The 22,852-nt window shown below is 48.1% G+C and overlaps 1 protein-coding gene, 1 non-coding gene and 1 pseudogene across 2 annotated transcripts; 1 reads left to right on the forward strand and 2 right to left on the reverse strand.

Annotated features, from left to right (window-relative positions):
- Positions 1 to 2,807: 2,807 nt before the first annotated feature.
- LOC126510995 (U6 spliceosomal RNA) lies at positions 2,808 to 2,914 on the reverse strand. The gene has a single exon (XR_007594570.1). It is a non-coding gene; the product is annotated as a U6 spliceosomal RNA (small nuclear RNA).
- Positions 2,915 to 3,970: 1,056 nt separating this feature from the next.
- Positions 3,971 to 11,882, reverse strand: LOC126510929 (60S ribosomal protein L4-like; annotated as a pseudogene).
- On the forward strand, positions 11,742 to 22,479 carry Gm2a (ganglioside GM2 activator). Its single transcript, XM_050157724.1, has 4 exons — positions 11,742 to 11,961; positions 17,457 to 17,618; positions 20,532 to 20,714; positions 20,999 to 22,479. The coding sequence occupies exons 1-4, from the start codon at positions 11,881 to 11,883 to the stop codon at positions 21,152 to 21,154; spliced, it is 582 nt and encodes a 193-aa protein (XP_050013681.1). The 5' UTR covers positions 11,742 to 11,880; the 3' UTR covers positions 21,155 to 22,479.
- The last annotated feature ends 373 nt before the right edge of the window (positions 22,480 to 22,852 follow it).

Raw genomic sequence — 22,852 nt, forward strand, 5'->3', positions numbered from 1 at the left:
CTCGTGACACACACACACACACACACACACACACACAATGCACAGAGTCTCTGACCCTGGTAGAACCCATCAGGAAGGCAGAGTGGAAGAAATGCTTGGACACCACCTCTTCTTGGGCGACTTGTCTGAGCTAGATTGCTGACCTGATTTAACAATACTGACCTAGACCACTTCAGAGGCATCTCGAAATCCATTCCCTCGCCAGACAGAGAACCTGGAAGAACTGGGATCGTCCCCTGTTGAAGTTAGCAGAGGGGAAGGGAGAGTTTCTGGTGGCTTCCTTTAGGAAGAAATAGTGACTTGACCAAGAGTGGTAAAGTTGGTCTAACCATGACGCCTGCTGCTACTACAGGGACAGAATACAGAATCCATAAAAGTCGCAGCCTACACTCCCATATCGAAAGATGATGATAGTCATGGAGTTCAGCGGGTAGAGGGCCAGCACAGCATGCCTGGGGGCCCAGGCTTGATCCCAAGTCATGCCTAAAACAAGGTGCAGAGGCAGGTGGATCTCTGTGAGTTCAAGGCCAGCCTGGTCTACACAGCGAGTTCCAGGACAGGCTCCAAAGCTACAGAGAAACCCTATCTCAAAAAACCAAAAAAAGAAAAAAAGTACCCTCCTAAATGGACTTGGGACACTGGATCCTCTATCTTTTCCTCTTCTTAGTGTGACCACATTGACGAAATCTGCTTTTCACTGTTACTCTTAATTGGTGAGGCAGGTGGCAGAGTCTAGGGAGTCGGGATGGCTAAAGTTGGGTTTTTGTGCTAAAAACACCAGCTGCAAGACTCTGTTTCAGGGCTGATGAGGCAGTGACCGTGAGCACTTGCTGTGTGCCTAGAGGACCAGAGTCCAGTTCTCAGCACCTACACTGTGAGACTCACAGCCTGTAACTCCAGTTCCAGGGGACTAGACAACCTCTTCTGCCTATAGATGGCGCTCCCCACCCATCTGCGGAGATTAAAAATAAGTCCTAAGTCTTAAATCAAAAATCACCGAAAAGGGCCAAGTGTGGGATGTAGCTCAGCTAGCAAGTGAGGCCTGTGTTCAATCTCTGGTACCCAAACCCCTCATCCTCTATAAAATGGTCCCGGGACAACTGTCCTTTGCTTTGGCTGGGGTAAGGAGTGGAGAGCAGTCCAGCCGGAAAGAGTTGTGACTGAAGAAAGAACGGAACCACCTAACTGGAATGTCAGCAGGACCTTGCTCTGGCCTCTCTTCGGTCTACAGAAAGATCCAGGTGAAGCCCATGGCACAGAGTAGTGTGGAAGACTCATAGTTTATTATGGCAGAGCAAGGCACCCTCGAGAGCTGAGAGTGGACAGTGGATGGCGCCAAGACAGCACCACGAGACCATTGTCCTGGAAGTTTTGGGGACAGGTACTCTGAGGGGTGTTTTTCTCTTTTGGTGATTGACAGGCCCATTTGAATTAACCCTCAAGGGAGGGGAGAATGGTGTGTCCTTTTTGTTTGTTTGTTTTTAAAAACAGGATTTTTTTTTCTGTGTAACAGCCCTGGGTGTCCTGAAACTCACTCTATAGACCAGGCTAGCCTTGAACCCACAGAGATCTGCCTGCCTCTGCCTCCTAAGTGCTGGGATTAAAGGTGTGCACCACCACCACCTAGCACTATATTCTTATTCTTTACCAGAGAGGCTTGACTAGATAGTAATCTTTGGAGGCAGTTTAGAACATGCCTCTACCAGGAGCCAGAGATAGGACCTAAATCCCACTATTTTGGCCAGCAATCCAAATTTTGTAGTTTGTCTCTTGGCTTTATACACCCCTGTGTATGAGGGGAGGGCTACAGCCTCATGATCTTCAAGCCAGACTTACCTGCCTAGCTACTTATCAGTGATTATAACCAGATGCTGGGCTTTCTTTTCCTGGCCACTCGGTCCCGAGAAATCACACAGAAACATATTAATTACAAACTGTTTGACCAGTTAGCTCAGGCTTATTATTAACTACCTCTTACAACTTAAATTAACACATTTCTAATACTCTGATTTTACCACAAAGCTCGTGGCTTGTTACTTCACATCTTGCTTCACCTCTGGCTGCTGGCACCTCTCCAACTCTGCCTTCTTTTTCCCTTTATCTTTTTTTGGACTTCCCCTCAGCTATACTCTGCCCTGCCAAAGCAGCTTCTTTATTAACCAATGCTAATAAAACATATTCACAGCATACAGAAGGGCATCCCACATCATTTCCCCTTTCTGTCTAATTGAAAAGGAAGGAATTAACTTTGACATTTTAAAATTACATATAAAAAATGGTTATCAAGCAAAGATTAAGTTACAATATTTAATCTATTGATATTTGACAAATTAAATACTCCATCACCTATCCTATCTTTGTGAATCTAAAGTGTCATATCTAATTTATCTTTTATCATAACTATGGAAAGTTATAATTATAACTATTTAGTCTTTAACTCCATCAAAGACTCCAGAAGGATATAATATTACCTAAGTAAACAGGAAGTGCATTATAAGCAACTTCCAAAATTCTAGAAATGACAGAGACATCTGGCTGCCTGGATAGTCACCCAAAGTTTTTTTGTAACATTGGGGCATCCATCTCTGGCAGATTTCTCAGCGAAGCAGGAACCCTGAAGGACTGCCCCCCCTACCCTGAGACAGAGTTTCACTATAGCTATCGAGCCTGTCCTGGAACTAGCTCTTGTGGACCAGGCTGGCCTTGAACTCACAAAGATCCACCTGCCTCTGCCTCCTGAGTGCTGGGATTAAAATTTAGACGTGTGCCGTCACCACCTAGCTATGACTATTAATTTGTATTCCCCACCCCCCATGGAACGCGTCACTAATTTGTGTGTCATCCTTGCGCAGGGGCCGTGCTAATCTTCTCTGTGTCGTTCCAGTTTCAGTATATGTGCTGCCGAAGCGAGCACTACTTTGTATTTCTTAACTATACGTTGCATTTTTGGAATGAGCTGTGCAAACATAATACCTTATACAAGAGCAGAAATACACATAATATAACAAAATTGACCTTAAATTTGTATCAGTAAACCAACATTCATACCAATGTAAAGTTTTTACTTCCATGTCAAGTGATAGACTGGGATGGGGACACTCTGAAAGGCCTACTCAGATATCAGTGCGTTCTCTCTCTCTCTCTCTCTCTCTCTCTCTCTCTCTCTCTCTCTCTCTCTCTCTGTCTCTCTCTCTCTCTCTCGTGTGTGTGTGTGTGTGTGTGTGTGTGTGTGTGTGAGTATGTGTGTGTCATTCTGTCCTCCCCATGTGGGGAAAGACCTATTCCAGAATGAGGATCTTATGATCCACTTTCAAATAAGGTAAGTTGAAGACCTGTGTATGCTGAGCTTCTCTATCGGAAGGCAGACGAGAGGGACAGTAGCGTTCCTAGGTTTTATGGCTGGCTTTGGGGGAGATAGGTTCTGGCTTCTAGGGTTTGCCTTGGGTAGGAGACTATTCTAGGCTTCGTGGCTTGGATTTGAGCAAGGTGCTGAGCAAAAGAAGGGCAGGAGAGGAGTCAGGCAGATCTGAAGGTCTTCCAGTGTCCTTCAGCTAAAAGTGCCCAGCATGCAATGTGCCCCATACCTTGGGTAATATTTCCTGAGCCTCAACACTACTGAAACTGTGGTGTTGAGTACTGGCTGGTGACACTGGCTCATGGTAGGGGTATTTATATATTATTTGTTGGTTTTTTTTTTTTTGAGATAAGATCTTAAGTAGCCCAGGTTGGCCTCAATCTCAATGTAGTCAAGGATGTCCTGAATTTACTCCTATCTTCCTGCTTCCACCTCCTACTTGCTGGAATTATAGGTGTGAGCCACAGGGCTGGGCCTGGGGAAGCTATGTGATTTTTTTTTAAATGCAAATGATTGGGCTCCATCCAGATTGCTAAATGGCTTGCTGAATTTTTTCCCTCATTGCATCTTAGATCAGGTTTTGATTCAAACAGGCTGAAACAGATTTTTAATAGTTTATATACAGCATTTTTTTCCTTCTGTTATAGGCTTCTTCTCTGCTGGTTTCTTCTCAGCTACTGGTTTCTTGACGGTGGTAGCCTTTTCTCTGCAGTCTTCTTCAGTGTCTTAACTTTTCTTTCTAAGTTTCTGCAGGCCCCTTCTCCGCCCGCCCTGCCCTCTTCTTCTGTTCAGCTACTGCTGCAGATGTTGCTGCTGCTTCCGGTTTCTTCACGTGGTGTTTGTGCATCCTGGTCTGGTGAAGAACGGCATTCCTGCATGTAGTCTTTTCGTAAGGGTTTGGCTTCAACAGGATTCTCATGTCCTTCAGTGAATTCTTCTTCCGCCCCCTATGGTGAATCTTCTTGTGTGGTGCTTGGAGGGCCCTTTGGGATCTGTGGGCCAAGGTCTGTGCTCCTCATCTTGTACAGGGGAATGTTTGGTTAATTTTTTTTTTTTTTTTTGAGACAGGGTTTCTCTGTAGCTTTTGAGCCTGTCCTGGAACTCCCTCTGTAGACTAGGCTGGCCTCGAACTCACAGGGATCCGCCTGCCTCTGCCTCCCTAGTGCTGGGATTAAAGGCGTGTGCCACCACCTACTGGCATTATAGTTACGTTTGAGGGAAGCAGATTTACTCCAAGCGCCAGGGCCGCGCGGGACTCACCTAACATTCTGGAAGCGCTTTCAGTTCAAATGTAGTGTCATCCCACATGCCCACCAGGAGCAAGTTTCAAAATGTTCAGTTTCTTACAGTTAGCAGAGTATTACCAGGGAGGTTTCTGGCCTTGAGGGTACCATTATCTTCCCGAGGGATGCCGCAGGGCCCTCTGCGCTGGCTGCGGCATTGGTTCCCATTTTACCCTTGCCAGCTCTTGTTCTCTGTGAGGCGTAGACTCTTTAGCCGTCTTTCCGAGCTTTGTTTCTTAAGCAGCTGACAGTGTTATCTTATCTTCAACCTTCAACCTTATCTTCCACCACCAAGGACGTTTAGAACTGCCGTAAGGCTGTCAATGTCATTTTTGGTTCCTTTCCTTTTCTGTGGTGCCAACAAACATACAGCCTCCCCTCCCCGACACATACTTCCAAAGGCACCGCGGCCACGACTGTGGGTCCCACTACCTGCGACTCTGGGAATTTGAGTCACAGTTCTGCCAGCCCCCTGAGACTCAGCACTGCTCTGATGACCTGCTAATTTACTGACCACATAGGGCTGCCTGTTGTTTTTCCTCAAGTTGGTTGAACAAAGTTCACAGTATCCAGTCCAATAGCCTGGGAGCTTTTTGTTTTTGTTTTTTGGGTTTTTTTTTTTTTTTTTTTTTTTTGGTTTTTTTCAAAACAGGGTTTCTCTGTGTTACAATCCTGGAACTAGCTCTTGTAGACCAGGTCTGCCTCTACTCACAGAGATCTGTCTCTGCCTCCCGAGTGCTGGGATTAAAAGCATGCGCCACCACCGCCCGGCCTAGACTGGGAGTTTAGAACAAAGTGACATTTTTTTCCAGATGACTCCGCCTTTTTCAGAGTGCACTGATGTGAGGGCACGGGCGTAAGACGTGGCGGGGAGAGGAGAAGGCCATGATCCTGCTCTTTGGTTTTGGTTTTCTTCTATGTTTTTTGAGACAGGATTTCTTTGTGTAGCCCTGTCTATCCTGGAACTCACTCTGCAGACCAAACAAACCATCCTTGAACTCACAGAGATCCACCTGCTTCTGCCTCCCGAGTTCCGGGATTAAAGGTGAGCCACCACCAGGCTGGCTCACTGCGTTTTTTAATGAGTCCGTGGGTACTCTGCATACACTTTAGTTCTATAGAACAGTGGGTTGTAAGGATAGGAAGCTATTGGAACCTTCTAGGGAATTAGAAAAGGTGCCAAGACGTGGTTGCCACCCCAGGGTACTGGGGCTCCCCAGGTGATGCTAGGGTATAACCCGAAGTGAGTATGACAGTGTCAGAGAAGGCACTAGTGGGATGGGACTCGGAATCAACGTCCCATGACACAGGCACCTCCTACCATGGCTGCTGAGACTGAGGGGCACTGTTCCCAAGACTCCTTCCCTACCCTGTCTGGCCTGCCCAACCTGTCCCAACACTCCCCAGAGGCACTGTCAGGCCTCCAGTCGCTCTCAGGGTACAGGCTATTCTTTGAGATGAAGAAGGTCTTGTTCTCCTATGTGCTTTGTGGTTTCTCCCCCCACCCCCGCCCCCACCTCAGTGTGGCTGAGCTGTGAGGCCAGAATTTCGGGCCCTGCTGCTGAGTGACCCTGGGAAAGCCTACCCTGTTTCAGAGTCTCTGTTTCTTTTTCTCTAAAACTAGGTAATTAACAGATATCCCACTGAGATAAATCCTAGTAGTCACTCCCTAAAACCCAGGGCTTACTCACTCCGTGTAAGCCCTCTATCACTGAGATACATTTCACCTCTCTTCTAGTGTTAAACACACACTCACATACACAGGTGCATACACACAAATAAATAAATGAGTGGATAAATGTAACAGGAACTTTGGAGACAAATTAACAAAAAATGATTAGGTGGCTGAGTGTGGTAACTTGGGTCTGGAATCCAGTGCTTGGGAGGCTGAGACAAGAAGATTGCTCCTTGTTCTAGGTCAGCTTGGGCTATATTTTGAATTCTAGGCTAGCTTGAATTATATAGTGAGACCATGCCTTTCATGGTGGTGGCGCACGCCTTTAATCCTAGTACTTAGGAGACAGGTGGATCTCTGTGAGTTCAAGGCCAGCCTGGTCTAAGTGGTGAGTTCCAGGACAGCCAGAACTACAGGGTAAGACCCTGTCTTAAAAATACAGAAGAAGAAGAAGAAGAAGAAGAAGAAGAAGAAGAAGAAGAAGAAGAAGAAGAAGAAGAAGAAGAAGAAGAAGAAGAAGAAGAGGGCAGCAAGATGGTTCAGTGGTTAGAAGCGCTTGCTGCTAATCTGACAAGAGTTTGCTTCCCGATCCCCACCTGATCTCTCACAAGTTCTTCTCAGACCTCCGTATGTGTGCACGCAAGAGCCCTGACCCCCTGCCAATAAATGAAAGAGAGGTGGGAGGAGAGTTGGGGAAACATCCTTTGGATTTTCACAGTTGTAAGAAGATAAGTATAATCAACATTGTTCAAAAAGAAAATAAAATCCTAAAACAACAACAAAAGACGAGGCGGGAGAGATGTCTCAATGGTTAAGGCACTGGCTGTTCTTGCGGAGGACCAGAGGACCTGGGTTTGGTTTTCAGCATCTGTATGGTGGCTTGCAGGCATCTGTAATGCCCGTTTCAAGGGATCCAGTGTCATCTCCTGAACGGGCACCTTGTGTACATATAGACACATAGGCAAACACTCGTATACATAAATAAAAAAGAAAACAGATAATAGTAAGACTTTATATCCCTGACTTTGCTTAAAGTCGAGACCCCCATCATCACAGACAAAACAGTTGTGTCTTGGAAAAGTACCCATTATCTCAGTCCTGTAACTCACTGTGTAGCCCAGGCTGGCTTCCCATTCCTGGCAATCTACCTCAGCCTCTGGAGTGCTGGGATTATAAAAGTACACCAACATATGACTTAGAGATAAGGTCTGTTATCTGACCTTAAAAGATTAAGTATGAATGGTGAGTGAAAATGAGAGAAACTGGGCAGCGCGGTCGTGTAGGCTCTTGATCCCAACACTTGAGAAGACCTCTGTGTCTCATTTTTGTGAGTTTGAGGCCTGCCTGGTCCTCATAGCAAGTTTGAGGCCAGCTAGAGTTACATAGTGAGATTCTGTTTCAAAAAAGCAAAAGACTAGACCAAGACAAAACACCCAAAATGAAGTAAAGTTTTGGGGAACTGGAGGCAGGAGGCTCAAGAGTGCTGGGGTTATGGGGATGCCGTTAATCCCATAGATGGAGGCCACTACCACAGTTTAAAGCCAAATTTGAGGCAAGTTTTAATTAAATACTGGCCAGGTGGATGGGCTCTGGCCAGGCCCATACCCAGGTTCCCGGGAAATGGCTCCAATCAAGCTTTGCAAGGGCTTAAGGAGGAAAACCCATAATTCACTTCATTTCCCATCAGGTCCTTCAGGGGAAGGCATACATCCTGATACACCTCCAGCCTACATCCAATCTGGGGCAAACGCATACCCTGACATATTTTCTGCGAACCTCCTGCCAACGTGTGATCAAGCACTTCTGGTGCCTAAGGGTCAAATAAACTTGTTTAGGGAAGAGAAAAACAACACATGACTTGCTGTCTCCCATAAACAATGGCCTGCAGCATTGCAGGTCACGCTTTGTTTAGGGATCTCTAAGGCATAGTAATTAAAACTTTCTCGGCAATCTTACCAAAAAAAAAAAAAAAAAAAAAAAACCAATCTACAGATTCAATGCAATGCCATCAAGATCCCAGCAAAATTCTTCAAAGACCTCGAAAGAACAACACTCAACTTCATATGGAAAAGCAAAAAACCCAGGATAGCCAAAACAATCCTGTACAATAAAAAAAACCTTCTGGAGGGCATCACAATCTTTGACTTCAAACTGTACTACAGAGCTACAGTACTGAAAACAGCCTGGTATTGGCATAAGAACAGATAGGAGGACCAATGGAATTGAATAGAAGACCTGGATATCAATCTATACATTTTTGAACACCCGGAAATGGAACAAATGGAAAAAAGAAAGCATATTTAACAAGTGGTGCTGGCATAACTGGATATCAACATGTAGAAAAATGAAAATAGACCCATATCTATCACCATGCACAAAACTCAAGTCCAAAGGGATCAAAGACCTCAACATAAAGCCAGCCACACTGAACCTTATAGAAGAGCAAGTGGGAAGTACACTTGAACACATTGGCACAGGGCACCACTTCCTAAATATAACCCCAGCAGCACAGACACTGAGAGAAACAATTAATAAATGGGACCTCCTGAAACTGAAAAGCTTCTGTAAAGCAAAGGACATGGTCAACAAGATAAAACGACAGCTTACAGAATGGGAAAAGATCTTCACTAACCCCACATCAGACAGAGGTCTGATCTTCAAAATATACAAAGAACTCAAGAAATTGGACACCAAAAGATCACATAATCCAATAAAAATAAAAGGAGTACAGATCTAAACAGAGAACTCTCAACAGAGGAATCTTAAAATGGCTGAAAGACACTTAAGGAAATGTTCAACATCCTTAGTCATCAGAGAAATGCAAATCAAAACAACTCTGAGATTCCATCTTACACCTGAAAGAATGGCCAAGATCAAAAACACTGATGACAACTTATGCTGGAAAGGTTGTGGGGAAAGGGGAACACATCTGCATTGCTGGTGGGAGTGCAAGCTGGTACAACCCCTTTGGATGTCAGTGTGGCGATTTCTCAGAAAATTAGGAAACAACCTTCCTCAAGACCCAGTAATACCACTTTTGGTATATATCCAAAGGATGCTCAATCGTGCCACAAAGACATGTGCTCAAATATGTTCATAGCAGCTTTGTTTGTCAGAGACAGAACCTAGAAACAACCTAAATGCCCCTCAATTGAAGAATGGATAAGAAAAATGTGGTACATTTACACAATGGAGTACTACACAGCAGAAAAAATAACAACAGCTTGAATTTTGCAGGAAAATGAATGGAGCTAGAAAACATTATTTGGAGTGAGGTAACCCAGACCCAGAAAGACAATTTTCACATGTACTCACTCGTAGGTGGTTTTTAAACATAAAGAAAGCCAGCCTACAAACCACAATCCCAGAGAATTTAGTCAACAATGTGGACACTAAGAGAGACTTACATAGATATAATCTACATGGGAAGTAGAAAGTAGAAAAAGACAAGATCTCCTGAGTAAATTGGGAGCATGGGGACCTTGGGGGAGGATTGAAGGGGAAAGGGGAAAGACAGGGAGGGGAGCAGAGAAAAATGTAAAGCTCAATGAGCATCAATAAAAAGTAATAAAAAAGAAAGATAGGGAAAAATAGGGGAAGATAAGGAAAAAGGAGCCCCTTCTCCTGGAATCTGGTTGGAGGAGAAAAGCAAGAATGCCAGCAGAATTACCTATTGCCTAAGGTGCCAACCCCCATAGTCTACAATTTTCTAACATTTTTACTAGAAAATCCATTTACCAAGAAGCACATACACTCAGCCCCTTGTGCAAGCAAGTTCAGGGGCTTCTGATTTTAGCTGATCAGCTTGGAACCCTGCCCAAAGACACTTCTGGATCCAACCTACAACCTTAGTTATCAAATAAAGAAACAGGGATCGGGTTCCCAAAAATAGAATTCCAAAAAGCTTCCTAAATCTGTTGAACCCTAGCGCCCAATCACTGAGGAGGAGTCGCCCTAAGATACCATCTCTCATATCACAGCTGATGTAAAAGCATGAAGATTTTATTAATTCTGTCATGGCAGGGTCTTCTAGCAGTCGGGAGGCTAGAAGACCCTGAATGTCTGGTACAGGCTATTTTTAAAGGGAAAAACCACAGAAGGAAGGGGTGTCTGGGGGTTGTTCTTTAACTATTATGATTTGCTTATACAAAAAGGCTATTACCAATAATTGGCTGGAGAGTGGTTGCCAAATCAGATGAGGTAAAGGGAAACTTCTGAGGGTCACTTTGCCAGGGACTAAGTCAAAACATCAGTAACTGAGTCAACATGTAAGGGTTATCCTGCCCCTATTCAGGGAGATGGAAAGTTCTCAACATCTCAGTAGTGCATTGCATAGCTGTTATGTCCTTGGTTCCCAGGGGAGGAGGGGAAGTACTGAGAGTTGTCAGAAATGGCTTTAGAATTGTCTTAAAGTTCTACAAATCTTTTGTGAGAAGACTCTTGAAACGCGAGTCTTTGAGAAGGCCAATCAACCCTTCAGTGTGTCTTAACTTTCTTCTGAGCACCATTTTTGTCTCATAAGCCTCATGCTTAAATCTATATTCAAATATTTTTAATAAAACCACCAACTCTGCTTCACTACGAGGCTAGTCCTGAAATTCCTTTCAGCGACGAAGTCCATGGGGTTTGGTCCTAGTGGAGATCTCGAACTCCTCAGGCTGCTGCGGTGGCAATGTGCGCTATCTCTGTCCTCTCAACACTGACATTTCTGGTATTTTGTTTGTGCTTTGGATATTAAACTTTGGTAATGTTTAAGCAAAAGATCGCGGATCTCGGTAAACCCCACTGTACTCTCAGTTCAACCCCAAGCGCAAATGTTTCCTCCGGACTAATGAGGCCAATCTCCTGACTCCCAAAAAGCCTCAGGGGATTAGCAAAAGTTGTTAAAAGTCAGGAGTCAAGGGTACGGTGGAAGCGGGAAACTGGCAGGGGCCTTTGTATTTGTACAGATAAAAATCTGGGAGGGAAAAAATCAGAACCTCAAGGAGCCTTCTGAAGGCTACGGACCCACCCCAGCGCTTCGCCCCGCCCCCAGACAGGCCCCGCCCATCTTTCCCACGCCCCGGCACTCAGCCCCGCCCCACCCGCGGGTTGATAACTGCTTCTCTACATTCAGCCCCGCCCCCGCCCCGCCCTCCTCTTAGCCACACCCCTCACGCAGTCCCGCCCCTTGTGCTCGACCCTCCCCCCCCCCCCCCCCCCCCACCCCCCCCCCCCCCCCCCCCCCCCCCCCCCCCCCCCCCCCCCTCTTCCCCCCCCCCCCCCCCCCCCCCCGACCTTTTAGCCTCGCCCCTTCCCTTAGCTCCGCCCTCAATCGGCCCTGTTTTGCCCTCGGCACTCAGCTCCGCCCCTTGCTCCGCTGGCTCTGCCCCTGCGGTAGGCCGTTGAGGGTGGGGCTGAAGCGGGCGGTTCTGGGGGCGTGGCTGGAGAAGTCCCTCCTGGGGCCTGCAATCTGGGCAGCGCGGGCGGAGCGCTGAGCGCGGGCCAGGCTTTGCAGTGAGACCTGCAGGCTTTAAAGGCACCTGTGAGCGGCAGTTTCTAGCTCGACCGTGAGGGCCTTCGTCGTCATGCATCGTGTACCGCTGCTGCTCGTGCTGGGCTTGCTGCTCGCGGGCCCCGCCGCCCCTGCGCGCCTCGGCCCGAAGCGCGTGAGTGTCCCAAACCCTGGAGTTGCGTTCCTGAAACAGACCCTCTGCTGCAGCTAAGGGCTGTTTGCTTCCGATTGTTCGGAGGGACTCGTCTCCTCCGATCGCTTCTGTACCATCCTTTTTGGGTGCAAAGCAGCAGTGCAATCGCACCGGCCTCAGGCCCAGGTTCTCAGTCTGTGACTCGCTGCGTTACCCACTGGTCTTTTTTCCTGTTTTCTGCTTGACTCGGAGGTCTTCCTGCGGGTGGGACGGCTGAATCAGACCCCGAGATCCAAATTTGGCCACCAAGGGACTGAGAATCAGCCGTGGGATCCCGCTGTTCCTGGTTGTGCGCTACTGAGGCTCCCTCCAAATCTTTCACTTCCCAAATCTCTCTTCTACTCCTGTGCTGCATACCCCTGGGAAAGGGAAGTTTGGTCATTCTGAGTAAAAAGCCCAGTTCCATTGCCCTTTGCTGTGGCCAAAAGGGGTAAATCCTCATCTTCCAGATTCTCTTCCTCCTGACCCTTCAGGGAGATTTGTCTAAGCCTGGAGGGGTAAAGAGAGAGACTGAAAGTGGTGGTGGGGGCGGTGACTTCTGATTCCTCTTCTGTTGTTGGTTGTGGATTACCTGAGCCTTGGTCTGCTGTCTGTAAAATGGGTGTGATGCCAGCACAGGGTGGGGGCTTTCATGAAGGAGATGATTTTGTGGAATGCCAAAAGAGTAGTACGGTTGAGGCCAGCAGGGCTTTAGTCTTGTTTGTCTGGAGGCAGGAAGTGGGAGGAAGGACCTTTTGACTTCATTTGCCCAGAGGCTAGGCAGCTTGTCTCTTAGAGTCCTGGCAGCAGCCTTGTGAGGTAGAGCCCAGTTAGAGACTGGGCCCCGAGGATATCTCTCTGTCTCCTGTACCCTTTAACTTCTGGAGCTCAGAAAGCCAATCTGGAGGCTTTGTAGGCACCAACTTCCTTCTGTCCATTAGGGACTTACTCAAGATGTCTCAGTGAATGTTCCTTTTGAACCTTACCTTCTGTCATCTATATCTTCTCTGTAGGCTTATGTGCTCAGAACCTGACTTTACAGTCATGGGCTGGTGGAGGCTGTGGAGTGACCAGTGAGTGAGGAGTGAGCCTCCCGGAGCCCTGGCTTCCTCTTGTATTGTTGACTGATCTTGTGACCCTGGGATGTGGCGACAGTAGCTGTGCCAGGCAGATAGGAGGCAATTACTAGACTCTGTGTTATATAGTGGGTATCACTTATTGTATACCTACTGTGTGCTGTGGGTTGAGCTTTATACTTTTCCCCTTTAAACATTTCTTTTCAGCTAGGCGGTGGTAGTGCGCATGGGAGGCAGAGGCAGGCGGATCTTTCCAGTTTGAGGTCAGCCTGGTCTACAAAGTGAGTTCCAGGACAGCTAGGACTGTTACACAGAGAAACCCTGTCTCAGAAAAAAAATTTTTTTTTGAGACAGGGTTTCTGTAGCCCCAGCCAACGTAAAATTCTAAGTTACTAAGGATGTCCTTGATCTCCGACCTCACTGCCTCTAATTGCTGGGGTTACAGGGAACTTTTCTAATGATCTTAATTTTGGAATAATTTATAAGGATAGGATCGAATTTCATGTATTTGCTTAATTGCCCTTGTTAGTGTCCCAGATTATCAGTGTATGCTCGTTAAAACCACGGAGCCAGTGTGAACTGAACCAGCCTTTCTTTGGGTCTCATCAGTTTCCCATGAATGTCCTCTTTCTGTTCCAGCACCTGCTCGGGGTACCACATTGTCATCCCTGTCACATCGTCCCACTCTTCTTAGGCCCGGGACAGGAAATTTAAATGAGCTTGGCCCTCTTTAGGAGCTGAGTCCTGTTGCTTTCTGTGTACAGACGTTTTAATTCTGGCCATCGTCCTGGCAGAAGATATAGTTGTGCCCATTTGCACAGTGCGGAAGTTGACCCTCCAGGGCTTAGTTACCGTACCAGAGGCACCTGCTAGGGAGAGCGGCAGCAGCAGGTATGCGACTTTAACCTATGCCCGTAGCTGGCCCTATCTTCTGCCTATGTAGCCACATCTTTCTGTTGTCACGTTCTGGTTTGTTCTTCCTGTGTCTTGGTCTAGGCTGGGGATGACATCTCCCAGGTAGGCACCGTTGATCTCCATCCTCTCTTTCCCCATGAGCCTGGACTCAGGTGCTGGAATGCGTTATAGCTGCTGCTGCTGCCCAGGCCCTCCCTGCCAGTGGGCAAACACCTCGTGAGAAACTCCTAGGGCCGGGTGAAGAGGTGCTCAGGAGAGGGTGGAGGATTCTAAAAGGGCACCCTGGGAACTTCCCTATGCCCAAAATCAATCCTCAGTGCGAATCAGGCTACTGCTGATTTGAGGGAAGCCCCCCCCCCCCCCCCGCTATTTTGGCCCAGGTTACTACTTAGCCATTTTTTTTTCACTTGGTCTTATGACCATCCCCTCCACCCTTCTCCTCCAAGTGTAATACTTTCTTCTGAAGGTGTTCTATTGCACCACGGTCAGTTGGTTCTCTTGAATGTGAGCCGTGAGGGCCTATCGTAAATGAGCCTGCTAACCCCCCCAGTATCAGCCAGGTCCCTCATCCAACATGGCTAGTCTGTTGGTCTTTCTGCAGTGCCTCAACCAGCTGAATTTCTTCCCCGGGATCTTGGCTTGTGCTCCGTCTGTAGCAATGGCTGACTTCTCATCCTGAAAGAGCATCTTAAGTGTCCCCTCTTAACCACCCTCAGTAATACCTGAGTTACTCCCCACACCTTCTGGATCCTCCCATCCTCCCTGCCTTTCTCTTTTTCTTTTTCTTTTTCTTTTTTTTTTTTTTTTTTTGGTTTTTCGAGACAGGGTTTCTCTGTGGCTTTGGAGCCCGTCCTAGAACTAGCTCTGTAGACCAGGCTGGTCTCGAACTCACAGAGATCCGGCTGCCTCTGCCTCCCGAGTGCTGGGTTAAAGGCTTGCGCCACCATCGCCCGGCTCTTTTTCTTTTTCTAACCTTTGGTACTTGGGTTTGAACGCAGAGCCTCAGGCATGCTAGGCAAGCTCTCTACCTCTGAGTTACACTGCCAGCCTGGTTAATGTTTATTTACATTAGACCATCAGCCACACAAGGTTGGGTAGGACTGACTGCTTCTATTGTTAACATAGCCTTAAGTCCAGGACCTGAAATAGTTGCTCCATAAATACTTGTGGAATGAAGTTTGAGTAAAATATCTGCTGGTACCTACCCTGGCCCTGCCTTTCTTAGTCACGGTGTGGCCTTTCATTCCAGGGAGCCGAAGCCCATGCCGGGAAGCTTGAGCATGGAGTTTAACAGGCTCCCAGGGATCTTATGGAGTTGGTGGCAGGAAACAGAGGCCAGGAGGCACATGGCTGTCATTCAGTGAGCCAGCTCATGCTTGGTGCCTGACACCTTGTCATGAGTTCTTATGTATGTGTTCTCACCTTTTTGCAACAGCCCTGAGAGGAAGCTATAAGGGCCTCCACTTAGAAGGTGTGGAAGTCAGGATTCCAAGGCAGTATGTGTGCCAGGCTGTGATTTCAACCCAGGTCTGTCTGACTGGAGCCTAGTTTTTCTGAGTAGCACTCCAGGCTGTCACCGAACTCACTGTGTACTTGAGGATGACTTTAAACTACTGAGCTTGTTTCCCCTTCACGAGTGCTGCTGGGATTACAGGCCTTGTGCCCCATGCCTGATTTTATATTGCTTTTTGTTCTGTTTTAAGGACAGAGTCTCACTATGTAGCCCAAACTGGTTTCAAACTTGAAGTCTCCCTGCCTCAGACCCCCAAGTGCGGGTGTTATGTCACCATGCCTGTCTCCTTCAGTGCTGTAGTAGAACGTATGGGTGACTGACTTTGTGTCCCTTTTCCGTAGGACAGAAGAGGGCTTAGCCTTGTCTCTTCAACTTGAATTTGGTGTTGAGTCACAGGTGTACATGTTTGGAACCCAGATTAAAACTTTGGACCCAAGATAGTGCCAAACCTCATGTCATAGAGTCTCATAGCTTCTTGTGTCTTAATTCCAAAATCGGGCAGGGAGAAGTTGTGGCTTAGCTTGGATCAGGTGTTCCTTGGGTCCTGATGGCTTATGGGTGTGTTAAGATGGAGACCAGGATTTCCAAAGCCCGCACGTGGATGATGGCAGTGCTGAGGATCCTTGTGGGTGGCCTGAGGCCTGTGAGTGTGCGTGAAAGGAGAGACGGAGAGAGGAAGGGAGGCGTGGGATGAATTCTAGATCCTGAGGTCCTGGGGTGGACCTCAGGCACATGAGGTGGACCTGGGGCACATGGAGGAAGGTCAGGAAAGGGCTTCTGTAGAGGAGTCGTGGGTGACTCAGGTTGGGGATCTGGTGTGGTTCATGATAGGGGAGTAAGAATGTGCTTGCAAGATGGGAAAGTCACTTCCTGGGATTGCTCATCGTTGAGGGACCCCTGTAGGTTTCATCCTGTGGGCCCTGTTTGTTCCCTAAAGGGTGAGGCTTGGGTTACTGTTGTTCCCCACCCCCGGGTTAATGTGTTCCCCATTGTTGCTGGCCTTGGATTGGATATGGGGTGGGACATGACCAGGCTCAATACAAGGGTGACTCTTCCAGGAGCTTGTCCTGTGCTGACCTAAAACTGGCTGGAAAGAAGTGGGTGGCAGGAGGGTGGGGAATCAGAGGAAGAACCCCCAAAGCTAGGTGGGGTTAATTCCATTTTTAAAAGAATATTTAATTTATTCATTGGTAGCTTGTGTACAATGTATTTAGATCATCTCCAGTACAATCCCACACCTTCCCCTCCAATTGCCCAGCACATCTGCTACCAGCTTCATCTCCTTCCTTTTAATATAATAACCCACTGGATCCCATTAGTGCTGCCCATGTGTGCAGTAGGGCGAGGGCTACTATGAGTAACTCTGCTCCACACACAAATAAGGAATTCCCCTCAACTGCCTGAACTTCTTTAGCCAGAGGTAGGACCTTTCTCCTTTCCTTCCTCCTTCCTTCAACTCATCCTTCCTTCTTTCCTTGTAGCCTAGGCTGATCTAGAGTGACCACAAACATTCCATCATCTTGCCTCAACCCGAGTGCTTACAGTCAAGCTTACACCACCACACCCAGCTAAGTTTCCCCTCCCTTGCCCCAGACAGGGTCTTACACATTCAGACTGGCCTGTAATGGGCTATCTAGTTGAAGATTATGTTAATTCCGAATGCTTTACCTTCACCTCCCAAGCGCTGCCTCTGCCACCACACTGAGTTTGTGCAGTGCTGGGGATGGAGCCTAAGGTTTCCAATAGGCCAGGCAAGCATTCTACCAACAGAGCTACATCCCAGCCCCTTTCATTTTGAAGTTCCAGGTCTGTTTTAATGGACCTTCATCTCACACTTTGGGAGACTGTCCTTGGAGTCCTGCCTGAAAAATGGGTCAGAGGAGTATAATTGTTACCATGGGGCTCAGAAGGGCGCGTGCAGGCTTAAAAGCTTCTTTTCCTTCACTTCTGCCTTTGTGTCTGGTTTTCCCTAGCCTCCCCGACTCAGCAGCTTCTCCTGGGATAACTGTGATGAAGGAAAGGACCCTGCAGTGCTCAAAAGCCTGACACTCCAACCTGACCCCATCGTCGTTCCTGGAGATGTGATTGTCAGTGCTGAGGGCAAGACCACTGTCCCCCTCGTTTCTCCTCAGAAGGTGAGCCCTGGGCTAGGGGGAAGAGGTGCAGGGAGTGGGAAGCCGGCAGGCACTGAAGGAGGTGCACACCCAAGGGGTTGTGAAGGATTTCAGAATTCACAGACTTACCAGGTTCATCTCTATGAACCTGCCACCATGCCTAGCTTCTTATAGATGTCTTTCTTTCAATCTTTTTCTTTCTTTTTGTAACTGAGGATGGCCTTGAACTTCTAAATCTTCTGCCATCACCTCCTGTGGACTGGCATTACAGGCATGTGCCACCATGCCTAACTTCTTATAGATGTCTTTTTTGTTTGTTTGTTTGTTTGTTTTTCGAGACAGAGTCCTAACTGCCCTGGAACTAGCTCTTGTAGACCAGGCTGGCCTCGAATTCACAGAGATCCGCCTGCCTCTGCCTCCCGAGTGCTGGGATTAAAGGCGTGTGTCACCACCGCCTGGCTCTATAGATCTTGTAGTCTAACTCCTCAATTGCTGGTTATTGTTGGCTGTTATGAACTCTGTCAGAATCGTCACACACTTGTACTAATGAGACAACATGATCAATTTGGAGACACTGTACAGGCTAGGATTTGTCCTTATTCCTATGTTCTATTTATGCTTTCATGATCATGTAGCTTCACATTAATTTTATTTATTTATTATTATTGTGTATGCAATAATAATAACTCAGGGCCTCATGCTTGCCTGCCAGGCACTTTATCTTTCCCTAGCCTCACTTATTTTTAATTAATTTATTTTCTCTGAGATGAGATTTCTCTGTAACCATGGCAGTCCTGAACCTCATTCTGTAGACCAAACTGGCCTCAAACTCAGAGATCCACCTGCCTCTGCCTCCCAAGTGCTGGGACTAAAGATGTGCACCACCACGGCCCTGCTGACTCTTAGATTCTTGACCCTAGTGGATTGGTTTCCTTATGATATGAAATCCAGAAACAGCCCTATCCAAGTGGAGGAATAATGACCCATGTTAGGAGAGGGTAGCCAAGGGCCTCAGGAAGTGCCTGCCAACCCAAGACAGGGGCCGGGGTCCTGCTGGCAGTGCCTGTCTCCCTGGTCTAAAACTGAGACTAGTGAGTGGCACACACCTTTAATCCCCAGCACTTGGCACAGAGGCAAGTGGATCACTGTGAGTTTGAGGCCGACCTGTATGTTTATAGTGAGTTCCAGGACAGCTAGAGCTATGTAGTGAGACCCTATCTCAGAAAACAAAACAAAAATTGGGGGGAACCTCTGTGCAGGGCAGACCCTATGAAGGGGTCTCAAGAAAGAGATAGATACTGTATAAAACACCCCACTCTGGGAGCTGAGGAAGTCGAGACTGAAGGAAGTTGACCGACTCCCTCAGGGGCAGAATTAACCTTCCAACCAGGCCCTCTGGCTCTTCCTGATCTGAGGAGGAATAGACTTGCCTGGAGGAGAAGGCAGGCTGGGGAAAAGGGTGCTGTGCAATCAGGCTGGATTCATATTAGTTAATAGAGCGGGTCAGTGAGGCAAGCAGGAGTCAGGCCATGCTGACATCACCCTCTCTCAGCCAGTACTCTTGACACGAGGGCATTTGAAGATGCAGGCAGGAGCCTGGGTCTAGTGGAATCTGGAGTAATAAGGACCAAACCAAGATTTATTTCTCAGAAGTGGAACCCCGGCCAGGGTGATGGCCCACAACTGTAATTAATCCCAGCATCTGGGAGGTGGAGGCGGGAGGATTGGGAAGTCGTGGTCATTTTCTGTTATACAGCAAGTTTCAGACCAGCTTTGGCCACATAAAATCCTGCCTCAAAAACACCAAAATCCAAACAACACAAAGTGAAACCCCAAAATAAAGCGAGGCTGAGACTGGAGGTTGCTAGCGGAGTGTGGCTTCCGGGTTTGGGAGATGGCCTAGCTGATAACATGCTTCCTGTGCAAGCATCAGGACTTGTATTCAATCCCCAGGACCCATGTAAAAAGCCAGGCGTGATGTAGCGTGCACTTGGACCTGAGGAGGTAGAGATGAGGGGGGAATCCCTGGCAAACCAGTCTGGATGAATCAGTGAGAGACCCTGAATTAAAAACCAAAGTGGAGGGTGCCTGAGAACATACACACACACACACACACACACACACACACACACACACACACACACACACACAGAGAGAGAGAGAGAGAGAGGGAGTCCTGGCTGCTTTCCTCAGTCAGGTAGGCAGTCATTAGAACAGGACTGGGATCCGGGTAGCTTGGCAGTGGGAAGATCATTCTAGCTTTCTCATCCGGGTGAGTCTGGGGAGGTCATTCAGCTCCTGTAACCGGCCACGATAAGGCTCACAGACAGCCTCAGAGTAACTCCCCATACATTTCCATTGGTTTGTTTGAGACAGTCTAGATGTGTAGTCCAGGCTGGCCTTGAACTTGCAGTTCCTCCAGGGTACCAGGAGCTGTGCACTGCTGTGCCTAGCTGTGTTTCCATGTATTACCCTGTCATCTGTGCTGCAACAGAAAATGTGAACCAGAAGCAGCCAACAGAGAGAAAGACCCTATAACTGAGACTGGATGGCTGGCCCACCCAGGCTGACATGTGCCACAGTCAGCCAGCCAGTGGACAGTGGCATTGGATAGTGACAACTGGAAGATGGCTTGTGGGTCAGAGAGAAGGGACATTTGATGATCCATGCCCACCACACTCTCAGGAAGGGTGAATACTGGAACTCTGTGTGAACATCCACCCCCCCCCCCCCAGCCAAATCCTACCCTGGAGGAAGAGACAGAGGGGAACTGTAAATTCAAGGCCATCCTGGTCTAGACCCTGTCTCCAACAAACCAATGGAAATGTCTAGATTACTCTGAGATTGGTCTGTGAGCCTATTGTGAGATGAAACTTCAAGAAGCAGGAGCAGGAATGTGTGCCCTGGAGCTCACACTGTCAAATCCTGTGACAGGTGGAGCTCTTGTTGGAGAAGGAAGTAGCTGGCTTCTGGGTCAAGATCCCTTGTGTGGAGCAGATAGGCAGCTGTACCTATGAGGACTTCTGTCAACTCTTGGACCTATACATCCCCCCTGGAGAGTCCTGTCCGGAGCCCCTGCACAGCTATGGGCTGCCCTGCCACTGTCCCTTCAAGGAAGTGAGTACTGGGGTGTCAAGGTACTAACTACTCCTCTGCAGTAGAGAGAGAGAGGGTGTGGCCTTCTCACGCTGCACATTGCTTCTGTGGGTATATGAGAACTGTTATGTTGGAGGCCAGGGGCCTTGGTTTATCCATCGGTGGAATGGGGCAGCTTTGTGCCCTTTATACAGCCTGGAAGAGCGCTATGGCAACACTCCTGGCTCTAGCAGAATGGAGAGAGGGGCAGATCATAGCTGTAGGTGGGTAGGCTACCCTGACCTGGGCTCACTTCTTCCCCTTAGGGCACCTACTCACTGCCCACGAACAACTTCACACTGCCTGACCTGGAGCTGCCGAGCTGGCTGAGCACCGGCAACTACCGCATCCAGAGTATCCTGAGCAGCGGTGGGAAGCGCCTGGGCTGCCTCAAGATGGCTGTCTCTCTCAAGGGCAGATAGCCTGGCAGCAGCCATCACAGAATGAAGGGGCACCAGGAAGGCCTGCCTCCTCTTCTGTGTTCCAGGGCCCAGACCTGCACGCCCCTAGCTGCATTCTCCTGCCGTTCTCTCTCTGCAAATCATTGTGCAACCTGACCTGAGGGAGGATGGACCAAGCTGGCCTACATCTGCTGGGCTATGAGCCGCGCTCTTCCCCACCCCTACGACTTTCTAAGAGTTTCTTTCCTATCCAAAACAGTCAAGGAATGGGAACCAACATGTTTGAGGAATCTTAAGTTCAAAGTGACCCAACCTTGGCCTCCTGAAGTTATCCCTACCCCACCCCTTCTTTTGAGTCACCAACTTAAAACAAGAATAACAGTATTAACCTTTCTCATTGCACCCTAAACTTCTCCTACGAAGAGGCTTAGGTAATCCATCTTAGTCTGCCCCCCATTAACTGCCGCGACTAATTATATTCTCTTCCCAGTTTGCCTAGCCACTACAGGGGCTGGATGGATCCAGGAGAGGCAGGGCAGTGTGCGGCAGAAACCCCGTGGGAGTCATGATGGCCATGTTCCACTAAGCTCTGTAAAAGCCCAGGTGCCTGAACGGCTAAGCAGAAGGCCTAGGGAGCCAAGGCAATCGCTTCGGGGCATGGCTTTCACTTTTCCTTTTTTGGCATGACACACACACACAAGGAGTGGGCTGACATTCCTTCTACTAGACAAGGAATCAAACCCCAAACCCAATAGCACAGGTGGCCAGGGTCTGGAATGGCGTATCTAGTCCTGTGGGGGAGGAGTCCAGTGTGAGCAGTAAGTGCCATGTAAGAATGTTGCCAGATAGTCACAATATTTTTTTCTCCCTTAGGCTCCAAACCCAGATTTTTATATGAATTCTTAGAATTTTTAACTGTTGGTAACAAATGTTTTTTATATACTGTACAGGCCAGAGGGGCCACAAGGACTTGTCTGGGGGCTCTCGGGCTCACAGGTGACTGCTTTCTCACACCTGTTCATCTTCTCAGTCTCAAGTTACCTAGCATCATCTCTTCCCTCTTCAGGGTCAAGTCCACGGTGCCTGACCTCAAAGAGGGCTCAGCCTGCACTAGAGGAGATCCAGGTGGTCTCTGAGAGCTGGGCACTGTGCCAACCTCAGAGTTATCACCATCAGGGTACAGGGGTTCACCCTGGAGGGGACCCCCCAGAAACCACCATGTGGAACAGGGATCCCATGAAGAGAGTGGATCCTACATCAGGTTGCACCATGACAACTTCCTGAGCCTCGGACAGCCCGAGTTCTGGACTGGAAGCCTAGGCTGGCAATAAATCTTTTTAACTTGCCGAGTGCCCTCCTTTTCTTGGTTGCATTCTTCACTGGGCATGGCTGAGTGTTTTGGAAGTTTGTTTGTGATGGGCTGTTGCTGTGGAAGGACTTGGTGGGTGGTACAGGGGACTCCAGGCATTACCAAACATGGGTGCTTGTGTTTATTTATCTCAGTAGTAGCTGGGGTTTCTGCTTTGCTCTGAGGGTGAGCCTGAGCTCTCAGGGTACAATTTTACTTTCTTTACCTACAGTTTCCCACCGTTCTGTCTTGTCTTTTCTTCTTTTCATTTCTTCATTTTCTTTTCTTTTTTCTTTGTGTGTGTGTGTGTGTGTGTGTGTGTGTAGGCCAGAGGACACCCTTGGGTGGTTTCTGTTGTTTGTTTGAAACAG

Source organism: Alexandromys fortis, unplaced genomic scaffold (assembly GCF_014885135.2).
Source record: "Alexandromys fortis isolate MF-2015 unplaced genomic scaffold, M_Fortis_MF-2015_v1.1 scaffold_103, whole genome shotgun sequence".
NCBI lineage: Eukaryota > Metazoa > Chordata > Mammalia > Rodentia > Cricetidae > Alexandromys > Alexandromys fortis.

What these genes read in the sequence shown, in the direction of transcription:
- Gm2a (XM_050157724.1), top strand. Translation starts at nt 11,881, where the DNA reads ATGCATCGTGTACCGCTGCTGCTCGTGCTGGGCTTGCTGCTCGCGGGC. An exon ending in CGCGCCTCGGCCCGAAGCGC is followed by an intron (nt 11,962 to 17,456) that starts GTGAGTGTCCCA and finishes GGTTTTCCCTAG; the next exon opens with CCTCCCCGACTCAGCAGCTT. An exon ending in GCCACTGTCCCTTCAAGGAA is followed by an intron (nt 20,715 to 20,998) that starts GTGAGTACTGGG and finishes TCTTCCCCTTAG; the next exon opens with GGCACCTACTCACTGCCCAC.